The sequence below is a fragment of the Pleurodeles waltl genome, chromosome 6, assembly GCF_031143425.1.
Source record: "Pleurodeles waltl isolate 20211129_DDA chromosome 6, aPleWal1.hap1.20221129, whole genome shotgun sequence".
Taxonomy (NCBI): Eukaryota; Metazoa; Chordata; class Amphibia; order Caudata; family Salamandridae; genus Pleurodeles; species Pleurodeles waltl.
In genome coordinates, this window is record NC_090445.1 from 1,434,957,832 (window position 1) to 1,434,970,167 (window position 12,336).

Consider the following 12,336-nt stretch of genomic DNA (forward strand, 5'->3'; position numbering starts at 1 on the left):
CGGGGCTTCGGATGTTATGGTAGCACTTTATTAAATGCGATGAAACAGAAGCAGCTTTTCCTCCTCGAAAAGATTCACTTCTACTATGATCAGAGCTCACCGCCCATGAAAGGCTGCAATCCCTGTTTGCATGTGGAACAGCACAGAATCTATTTGTCTTATCAAGCTACTTGCTATAACCAGCCGGACTCAGCAGAGCTCTTTACAGCAGTGGCATTTTCAACTATGAGTGCTTTAATAATACCTATACACGCCTTTCTAAGCACTGTAAATACCCAATTTAAAGGCCCTCAATGACTCTGGAAAAGGAAAAAAGGGTTTGCCTCGATTCAGACTCGTGACCTGCATAGCACTTCATTTAGTTTGTGTTCACTCTGAACCAGCCTGCAGGCACTGTTTTGTCCATACTGCAGAATGTGTCTACCTACCTAGGATAAGAACAGATTAATTACATTAGGTGATGGCGCACTGTACAGCTGTTATTTTTATTAGGGTAAGTCTGCAGGTAGCGTGCAAACACTGTCACTTGGTGGCCTACTGTGTCTTTTTTTAATTTTTTTAAAAAGCATTGGCAAAGCCAATAGGTCTCACCTGTTAGAGCTATTGGCTTTAGCAATGTTTTGTAACCATGCTGTCCAGCAGTGCGGATGCTTTACAGTGTGGCTAAAACTAATTTTTAAAAGTGCTATGACGCGGCCATGGCTAATGCTCTTTTTTAGGTCGAATCCTTCCAGACAGCACAGCTGTCTGGTTTGCTAACACCTTGTGGACATTCTTTAAGCTTTCCTGGGAATGCTCCTTCCAGACAGCAGAGCTGTCTGATTTGCTAACAACACCTTGTGGACATTCTTAAAGCTTTCCTGGGAATGCTATCCGCCCATTGCTTACCGTTGGCTTTTTGGTTTGTAATTCACATCTGCGTGCTTTCTGTTTGGTGGCTCTGTGTGTTTTAGGTTGTCCAGCTTGAGCTTGTCCCTTCCATTGGCCAAATCTGGTTTACTGTATTCTTACACCAGAATTGAATTTCTGTAACCAGGCTGTTAAATCTTGTTCTTATTTTGTCACGTTTGCTGTGCATTCAAAGACAGAGGTCAAATGTCAGGCTCTGTCTTCCAAGGAGCTTGGCATGAGGATTTATGTGACAATCATGCTGCCTATTTGGGGGTATGCTTGAGGAAGGCTGTATGACATTATTTTTCTAGCACACAACATTTAAATGTCTGTAAATGAACTGTGCAGATATTTCAGAATTTATCAGAATTAGAAAAGCTCAAAGAAGCACATTTTTTGTTAATTATGAAGTGTGGTAAAAACAAATATTTTAATACGATCAAAACAAATCAGTACTCTAGGTGATGACATTTCCACACTTTATCATTTGTGTGCTGTATAATTTTATCAGGAAAACTGTATGTCTGTGCAAATGCAATGGTCATTTCAGTTCAAGATGTGTTGTCTTTAATGGCAGTACACTACCACACCATGCATAATCCCCTCCACCCCTCTGCACTCTACTCTGCATCATTCCACACTATGCCACTTCACACCACACACTGTTCTGTACCACTCCTCTCTACTTCACTCTATGCCTCTCCACCACACCACACCACTCTGCCAGTGCACTCTTCACCACACCACACCACTCTACACTACTGCATTCTTTGCCCCTGCCCTTAACACCACTCCACGCTACTCTACTCTGCTTTCTATGCCATTGCACTCTACACCAATGCACTCTATTCTGTAGTACTCCACACCAGTGCTTACTATGCCAATCCACTGTCCCCCACTTTACCATGCACCACTCCACTTTAGTCTGAAACAATCTACTCTACGGCACTGCACTTCCATCCCTCCACTCTGCGCCACTCCACCCTGCTGTGCATCACTGCACTCTGTCAGTGCACTCAATACCACTTTACACAACACCAAATCCCTCTGTCAGTCTGCTCTGCACCACTACTCTGTCACTATACTCTTTTCTGCGACACTTTAAATCACGGTACTCTACATCACTGCACTCCTTGCAACTCTATTCTAATCTGCACCACTTACTGTATGCCACTGCTCTACACCACTCTGCCACTGCACTCCACGACAATGCACTTTATGACACTGTACTATACATCACTGCATTCTACGACAGTCTGCTCTGAAACACTGCACTCTACACCACAGTGCCCTGTACGGTACTACACTCTGTCACTGTATTCTGTATCGCTCCAGTCTACGGCAATCCACTGTAAGCCAATCTAATTTACTCTAGCCTACTGCACTCTCTGACTCTGCACTTTGACACTGCACTTCACGCCACTGCATGCTACTCTGAAACAATGTACTGTCTTCCACTGCATTCTACTCCAGTATGTGCCATTCCACTCTATGCCTCTCCACTCTGCACCACTCCAGTAAACCCTGCGCCACTCCACAGCACTCTATTCTATACCATACAACTGCACTCTCTGCTACTGCAGTCAACACAACTGCACTCTACACCACACCACTTTACTCAAAACCAATACACTCTATGCCACTGTACTCTACACCAATCTACTCTGCACCGCTGCACTGTACGCCACTATACTCAACACTACACCACTGCACTCTCCGACAATATACGCTACACTATTTCACCCTGCATCACTTTACTCTACACCGTTCTATGCCACTGCACCCTACACAAATTTTACTGTGCACCACTTTACTCTAAAACACTACACTCTCTGCCAGTGAACTCTATGCCACTCTGCTCTGCACCACTTTATTGCACTCTACACCAATGCACTCTGCCACTACACTCTATGCCACTCTAATTTACTGTATGACACTGCACTCTGTCTCTCTACTACACACCACTTTACTCTATGCTAGTGCACTCTACTCCACTATACAGTGCACCAGTGTACTCTTCGCCACTGCCCTCTACACCACTGTCTAGGCCACTCTACTTGCCACTCTACCCTGCACCACTCCACTCTACCCGGCATCACTCCACTCTGTGCCACTTCACTCTACTCTGAAATAGTCTATTCTATGCCACAGTACTCTACGCCATTCTGTGCAGTACATTCTACACCACTACATTCTGAACCACTCTATTTGGCACCACTCTACACACTATTCTATGCCACTGCATTCTACCCAGCACCACTGTACTCTACTGTGCACCACTCCACCCCACACTGAAACAGTCTACTCTATCCCACTCTGCTCTCCGCCACTGCACTCTGTGCTACGCCACTGTACTCTATGCCACTTTGCTCTAATCCACTGCTGTCTACGTCTGTGCACTCAATACCACTTTACTCAAAACCAATGCACTCTACACCAACCACTCTGCACCACTGCACTCTAAGCCACTATACTCCACAACACTCTGCGCCACTGCACAGTAGCCACTCTTCTAGTTTGCACGACTGCTGTATGCACAACTCTACACCACTGCACTCTGACTCTACTCTACAAAATTGTACTCTGCTACAGAACTCAATGCCAATCTAATTTGCACCACTGCACTCTACTCCACTGCATGTTATGCCACTCTACACCATTGTGCTCTGTCACTGCACCCTATGCCACTCTAATATGCCCCACTGCTCTCTGCGCCACTGTATGCTATGCTACTGCTCTCTGCACCACTCTACACCACTGAATTCTATGGAACTCTACTGTGCAAGACTGCACTCTCTGCCACTAAAGTAAACAGCACTTTACTTCGCATGAGGGCATGCTACACCACTGCACGCTATGCCACTCTGCACCGGTGTGCCCTGTCACTGCACTCTACTTCACTCTATTCTGCTCTTCACCACTGTACTCTATGCCACTGTTTTCTACACCACTCTACTCTCCGCCACTTCACTCTATACCACTCACCTCTACACCACGCTGCTGCATTCTATGCCAGTGCTCTCTGCATCACTTCATGCCACTCTAATCTATTCTGCATCACTAAACTCCATGCCACTGCACTCTACACCACTCTACAACTCTGCACTCTACCCTGCACCACTCCTCTCCACCCAGAAACACTCAAACCTATGCCACTTCACCCTACTGTGAAACAATCTATTCTACGCCACTGCAGTGTACTCTGCACCACTCTTCTCTATTCTACTCTACACTACTTTACTCAAAACCAATACACTATGCAATTCTACTGTGCACTACTGCATTTTGCGCCACTTCACTCTAGAACACTTACTCCACTCTAGGACACTACACTACACTCTACTCCACTTTGCCACTCTACAACACTTCTCCACTTTACGATGCTCTACGTGCTCCCTCTATGCTACTCCATGCCACTTTACTCCACTCTATTCTACCATGCGGTACTCCACTCTGTCCTATTCCACTCTTTTACACTACTGAACTCTGACAATCTGCTCTACTCTCCTCCACTCTACAACAATCTACTCCATACTGTGCATCATCCTCTATGCCACCCAGCTCTGACACTCTACGCCATTCAGCTCTGCACCACTCTGACACTCAACTCCCTCAAGACACTCCATACCACTTGATGTCACTCCGTGCAACCCAACTCTACACCACTCCATAACACTCAACTCTACTCCAGTTTTCGACACTCCACTCTCCGTTACCCCCCTAACCTTTAGCCTTGCTGAACATCAGCATCATTGGTGTACAAAATGCCCAAAACATATTTGAACAAGCCAATAGCTCTTGCATAGGCGCTGGGTGCATCACTTTTAGCCGTGCTGCACAGCAGAACACTGCTGTACAGCATGGCTTCAAATCATTGCCATAGTCGGCAATGCCAATGCTGTAGAGCAGCAACAAAAAGCAATGGCAGAGCCAATAGTCTTAAAAGCGAGGCCTTGTTGGCTTTGCCAATGTTTGTTTTATTTCATTTTGTAGAAATGATAAAATCCTATAAAGTTTCGATATGAGTGGTGTACTGCAAAGGCAGCAGGATGCTTATCAAATTATTAATTTAGTAGGACGTAGAGTTTTTGCTATGGTGCTTGTTCCATCTGTTTGCACTTCAGACTAAGCAGGCTTTGTTTGCATTTAGATATTTCATTTGAATAGTTTTCGATTTTCACTTAGAGCTGAAACTTCTTTATAGATATGTGTTACTAAGATGTATTTTTGTTCACTATTGAGGCAATTGCTTTAATTTTTTTTTTATAATGTAGCAGGATATGGGTTCAGTTGCTTACTGTGCTTTATGATCATCAGCTCGTTTGAGTAAAAAAACCATGTAAAGACTACTATTTTTAAGGTTGAGCCAGTGAGAGCATGCACTAGCAGATGCTTTTCGCTTGCGAAACACTTGTTTATGAAAAGGCTTCCGGCCTGCGTATTGCTTAATATTTGTCTGCTTCGGTGTCACTCTTCTTTTCAGCCGTCTTAATTTGCAGATTTAGCTGAAACGTCACTTTTGTTGGTTCTGGTAGAGCAGCGACCAAGCACAGATTTATTCAACTTAATCCGTGCCCGTCCGTAGCTCCCAGCGTGATTTAGGTGCTGTTCTTCCTTCCACTCCCTCTACCTGCTGCTCCCCCGTAGCCCTTTTATTGTGTTCTTGCAGCCCCTCAGAGAGCTTCCCCGTGCTAATTCTACATGAACTAAACATCATTAATCAAAGGTTTTCTGGCATATTCAAAACCTAAACATGTGCAGTAAAAACACCTTTTGAAATTGCCCCCATGCAAGGCAGCCTTTAAATAATAGTTTACATTATCGGTTAACACTAGAAGTAAATGGTTATCTGCACTTTATCTGCCACGTTCCTGCACCACATTGGCCCTCTGTCCTCAGCACTGCACCCCCACCAACAGTCAACTTTGTTGCACGTGGACACTCATTTCCCCTAATTGACCCGCACAATCTTCATCTCCCTGCTGCCCTTTCAGAGCTGCTCTTGGCTCCAGAGAAGCTCGCTTTCTCCGCAGAGGTACCTCACTGCGCCCAGGGCCCCATGTGCAACGTTAGCACGGACTCAAGAGGCAGCAACTGCACTTCAAAACAGCACAGCAGGAAACGTGAACTCACAGCGAAGCCTAATCTCCCTGTCCGCGCAGGAGAGCCCAAAACAACCCGTCTTATATAGCGCTTCAAAACACCTCTGTGGTCTCTAAGTCCTGTAAATAATAGCACAACACATCATCCCCGCCTTCTCTCACTACCCACACGTCCCACACACCAGACTCCTCAGCATTAATAATATATTTTTTTATATAGCACATTCAGTGCGCTGCTTTGTTCTCGACGTGCTGTAAAATTACAGAACATCACAATGTACCTCTTACTGCCCACACCTTGTCTAGAGGCTCAATAATAATAATAAAGAAAAAATGTTTTTTATAGCCCTTTACAGTGATTTAGGAAATGCAGCAATGAGGTGTAGACAGTCCATCACCTCACACAGGCTTCCGCTATGGCCCACATGCTGTCAGATAATCCAGTAAAAATAACTTGTTCTATTAAATAGCACTTGATACCGCACATCAGCGGTTTCTCACTGCTGTAAATAGCATCCACATACACTAACCAGCCCATACCCATCATGGCACTGAAGCTACCTGTAAAGACACTGTTTTGTTTAGTTGGGTTACATTATGTTTGGTTTGTTTATTATGTTTTGTTATGGTGATTTCTAAAGCGCATAATAGCCTCGAAGCGAGGCTTTCCAGCACTAATTACTAGTATGACAGTAACATCATGGCACGAGCCAAAGCACCACACTCGAAGCCAGATAGAAGCCTAAATTGAAAACAGACAGGTCTGCTTTCGGAAGCTCAAATGATTTTCAGTCTTTCTGAACTGAACTGGCAGAGTATTTCATAAGGCCAGACCTCGAAAGAGCATCCTCCCATTCAGACTTTTTGTAATGCGAGGTACAAGGGCCAGATGAAAGTCTTCCGAGCTCAAAGCTCTGGTAGGCATATACAGTTGCATCAAGGCAGCCAAACTAGGCGGGGGGCGGGGGGTGCTGGCTTGTTAAGATTATTGTGGGAAATGCACAGGGATTTGAATTGCATATGTTTCTCAGTGGACAACAGTGGAGTTTAGAGAGGAGCCGTGAGACAGAGCAAAGTTTGGGGAGAAAGAGAAAAGTAATCTGGCAGATGCATTCTGGGCAATCTGTAACTGATTTATAACAGATCTTTTGTCGCCAAAATAAAGACTGTTACAGTAGTCCAGGCGCGAAATGTTAAGGGTCTGTTTTATCAGTTGGTTGACTTGTTGAGTAAATAATCCGACAATGGGTTTTAGGGTTCTGAAGGTCCCAAAGCATGTGCTAGCTAGTGTGCTGACTTGGTTGCGAAAGAGAGTGCGTCTTCAAACCACACGCCAAGGTTTTTTACTGCAGATTTATTAGGGAGTCCCAACACCTCTGGCCACCAATGAGCACGCCAAAGATGGGTGTGCTTACCCAACAAGAGGATCTCAGTTTTGTTGTCATTCAACTTGGAACAGTTATTGTGTATCCTGGTGACAGCAGTCAAACATTTTTGACAGTTAACTATGCCTTCTGTCAGACTAGCCGATAGAAATATAAGTAGGTATCATCAGCATAGGAAACCAATGAGATTCGAAAAGGCTTTACCACATCAACTAATGGTCTGACGAGTTTATTGAAAAGGGTAGGGCTTAGAGCCGAACCCCAAGAAACGCCATGTATCAGCGCTCCTTGCAATGAGGCAAAGGGGTGGGGGAGATAACACTTGGAAAGAAGCAAACTATGTCAAGGCTTTGCCATGCACCCCTTTTTCATGAAGTCACTGAAGCAGCACCATACGGGAGACCACATCAAAAGTGGTGCTTAAATCTAAAAGAATCGGTGTCTGAGAGCTACTGTTATGTGCAGCATTGCGCGTGGTCTCCATTACTGTCATAAGAGTGGATTCATTACTGTAGGAAGGTCTAAAACCATTCTGTGATGGGTCTAAGATGTGATTTTGCTCTAAGAAGTTTGTCTGTAGATTGCCTGAGCTTTCAGCACAATGGAAACGTAATGAAACAGCATAAAGCAGTTTCTTGTTGAAATTGTGGACATGTACTTCGTGCCTGCAAAGTTTTCAAGGTTGGGATACTTTAGTGCTCTATTTGATTATTTGAATTTAATCCAATCGACCTCCATTTTTTTTTTCAATTCAAACATTCTGACAGAGCACTGAAATACCCCAACCTTGGAAACTTTGCAAGCAGGAAATGCAAGGCCTCGGTTTCATTTCAACAAGAAATCGCTTTGTGCTGAGTCATTGCTTTACACTGTGCTGAAAGCTCAGGCCGATGCTGTGTCACAAATATTTTTTAAACCAAAGAATCACTGTAAAACAGAACGTGAAATGTGTGTATTTTCATTGGGGATACCACTGCTCAAGAGTAATCAGATTTCCAATGTTTGCATCTGTGCCGGCAGGTGTCACAAAATGCCATGTTGGTCAGCGCTGTTTTAAGCCATTCTGCGCCAGGTTGATGAGAGTTTGCAGTCCTTCTACTGTGTTAGGGAAATGTCCCCGTTTTTGGTTTTCAAGATCTGGAAAATCTCAACTTGGTATCTAAAGTGATTCTTAGTAAAAACAAGACTGCGTGCTGAAGACAGGTCTCTCTCAAGAATGCTCAGCAATCAGAGACATATTCTGCCCTCTTTAGAGCTCAGCGGCGTGATGTAGTCAACAGGCAGTGAGAGTATATTTTTATGTTCTACGTTTGCCTTTACATTCTAATTATTGTAAGTTGGCCATCACACATTTTGCTTACATAAGATTCTATGTATTCTCTGCCATCATCATCGTGTAGGCGAGACCGATTGTTTTTGTCAGTGCTTATTAACTTTGCATTTACATTTTATCTCCTCCATCGTTTACGTTTTTACCATTTGAAGCTGTCATGTCTATTGTTTTCTGTGTACAAAATGTACCCCTTCCGCCCATGAAATATCTCTACACGAGTATTAACGCCACATTAAAGTACTAGCACAATCTTGTACCCAATGTCAGCTTTGTATAAATTATCGCATTTTGCTTGAATTGTGTTTTATGGTAAGCATTTAAGCTAAGTGTATTTATTATTCTCGAGATATCAACTACTTGTTCTTCCATACACAACGTATATTAATTTGTTTGTTTGTTTTGTGTTTTATTTTTTGCTCGTAGCCTCTGCAGGTTCTGTTTGCAGGTGAAGCCACCCACAGAACATTTTATTCTACTACCCATGGAGCACTGGAGTCTGGCTGGAGAGAGGCAGAACGCCTCATCCACTTCTATACTTTGTCGGAACCTCAGCGCAGTAAACCAAAGCTCTAAAAGGAAAGGAGGTGAGGCAGGAGGCGGCGAGGGTCTCCAGGCCTGAGCATAGACGGAAACTTAAGGACAGTACTGGAGCTGAGCCATGATCCAGAACTACTCAACCAGGCCTGCACTCCCAGAATTAATTATAGCGCCAACTACTGAATGGAACGTTAAACTAAATCAAAGCTCTCTATAGTGGTACATACTAAAGTTCTATTAAAAAATGTGGCTGGCCGTGGTCCTGGAGTGCTACCAGAGGCTCAAAGCATTGCACGGTAGGGGGCACACCTTTTAGGTAGCAAGTTTACTTGCCACCGTCGTTCGTCCAAACCACTGTTTGTCTTGAGTTGTAGTGACCATGGTCAATTTCATTTAACATTTAGTGTTTCGTTTAGTTCATTAGTGGCAAGCCGAATTATTCAATTGACAGACCACTCGGAAATGCAGTGAAGTCGTAGAGAAAGAAGCCTTCGCCTTCTCTCGATCTCCAAGGCCAGCGTGTCCGTCCAATTAGCGCACTTACTTGTGTATACATCAGTCTTTGTATGATCGTCCTGTCCATCTCCAGCTAATAAAATGACTTTTGCGTCTCCCTGGCTTTTGTGTTCAGCCCCTGTGGATTCCAAATCTCTGCGGAAAGTGTGGCTCAAGTGAGCTAACATTGACTTGATGAGTGAGTGATGGGGGGACCTCATCATTTAGAGGGGTTGTTTGGGGTAGGGGTGAGGGTAAAACCAGAGTGTAGAGAGTATTGGAGGGGCAGACAAAACGACTGTGAAGTAAGCGGATTTAGGATTACTGTTTGACCTATATTTTACTGGAATGTTTTGTTTTCATGCCCAGAGTAACAAAAACATTGGAAAAATCATCAAAAGCTTGTATTTCCCCAATTTTCAACATGAACTTAAAACACACAAGAAAAAACACTGAATGTATTTAATTACACTCTAAACAAATTATCAACGTCCGCAGACTAGAATAGCCATGTTAAAAATTAACACTGATGATTTTACAGTCATTCTCACTTAAGTACCACTTCTTGCCATTTTCATAATTTTAAAACGATGCGTCAAACCGCTTACTTGAAGAGAATCCAGAGAGGACGCCTCTGAAAAGGAATTAGGCATGGACGTTAGGCAAAGAATTGAAAACGCAATTTTGATTCCATTCAAGATGATGGGAAAGGGCAGAGGAAAGGTGCGAAATGCGAAGACAAAGAACCCGTGGAGTTAGATGGGAGGTGGAGGGAGCAGAGAAAGGAGCCATGTGCAGGTAGCGAGGGGGGCATCTAAAAGGGCGTAAGGCAGAGGGGGAGTCGAGCAGTGAAGGCAGAGCCGAGGCACGTTTGCAGACTATGGCACGTGGAAAGAAGATGGCGCATTACACGTGGAAATACGAAATGGATCATGAGACACATGGCTGAGGGGGATGCTGAAGGAGAGACGGGCACGGGTAGGTGAGGGGGCTGCCGAAGAATAACATGCACGTGTAGCGAGAGCCAGCGTGGAGAGAGATCACGTGTATAAGTGTGTAGTGCATTTGTTGCCACGACAACCGTTCTCTTGAAGGGGGGAAATCAGCTTTACATGGATCTAAAAATAAACGATTCCTCTACATGACGGTGCAGCTGAATTTTGCTGCGCCACATCCCGAGCTGCCAGAGGAAAAAGGAAGGTGCAAGTGAACATACGTAAATACATTAATGCAGTTGTGCTAATGAATGGGGCATTTGGATCCGGCAGGTTTCCACGTGGCAGTTTTAAGAAGAATGAGGTCCTGTCACTAGCCTGATTTTTGTTCCATTTCATCATAAAACAATTGACATTTTTCTGTTGAAAAACCTAAAGGGCAAAGTGATTCTAATTGAAATGCTAGCCAGAGTGATTCCTTTTAACCCCTTCGCTGCCAGGCCTTTTCCCCTCAGGTGCTAGGCCTTTTTTGGGCCATTTGGGGCATTTCGGGCTTAGGCCCTCATACCTTTTAGTCCACATAAGCTACCTACACCGAATTTGCGTGCTTTTTTTTTTTTCCAACATCCAGGGATTCTAGAGGTACCTAGACTTTGCGGGTTCCCCTGAAGGAGACCAAGAAATTAGACAAAATACAGCGAAAATCTCGTTTTTTTTTTTCTTTAAAAAAGGGCTGCAGAAGAAGGCTTGTGTTTTTTCCCCTGAAAATGGCATCAGCAAAGGGGTTGTGGTGCTGAAATCACCATCTTCCCAGCTTTCAGGATCAGGCAGACTTGAATCAGAAAACCACATTTTTCAACACAATTTTGGCATTTTACTGGGACATACACCATTTTAATTATTTTTTGTGCTTTCAGCCTCCTTCCAGTTAGTGACAGAAATGGGTGTGAAACAAATGCTGGATCCCAGAAAGCTAAACATTTCTGAAAAGTAGATATAATTCTGAATTCAACAAGGGGTAATTTGTGTAGATCCTACAAGGGTTTCCTACAGAAAATAACAGCTGAAATAAAAACAATATTGAAATTGAGGTAAAAAAACAGCAATTTTTCTCCATGTTTTGCTCTAACGTTTTCCTGCAATGTCTGATTTTTTTATTTTATTTTTTAAAGCAATATACTGTTACATCTGGTGGACTCTTCTCGTTGCGGGGATATATAGGGCTTGTAGGTTCAAGATCGCTAGGTACCTAGAGCCAATAAATCAGCTGCACCTTGAAATGGGTTTTCCTTGTATACAGGGTATACAGCAATTCATTTGCTGAAATATAAATAGTGAAAAATAGGTATCAAGAAAACCTTTGTATTTCCAAAATGGGCACAAGATAAGGTGTTGAGCCACATTGGCTATTTGCACATCTGTGAATTCCGGGGGTGCCCATACTAGCAATTGAATTACAGGACATTTCACAAATAGACATCTTTTTTACACACTGTCTTACATTTGTAATGACAAAATGAAGAAAGACAAGGGGCAAGAACACTTGTTTTGCTATTCTCTGTTCCCCCAAGTCTCCCAATAAAAATGGTACCTCACTTGTTTGGGTAGGCCTAATGCTCGCGACAGGAGCACAACATGGACACATCACATTTTTACAT

General features: G+C 43.7%; 1 protein-coding gene across 2 annotated transcripts in view; it reads left to right on the top strand.

Moving 5' to 3' along the window:
• The window catches only part of PAOX (polyamine oxidase), a 283,185-nt gene extending 273,319 nt beyond the window's left edge, over positions 1-9,866 (top strand). For both annotated transcript variants that reach the window (XM_069240820.1, XM_069240821.1), the window contains exon 8: positions 9,135-9,866. In XM_069240820.1, the coding sequence (XP_069096921.1) occupies positions 9,135-9,284 (150 nt within the window). In that variant the 3' untranslated portion in view covers positions 9,285-9,866. The remainder of the gene's footprint in view (positions 1-9,134) is intronic.
• Positions 9,867-12,336: the final 2,470 nt, after the last annotated feature.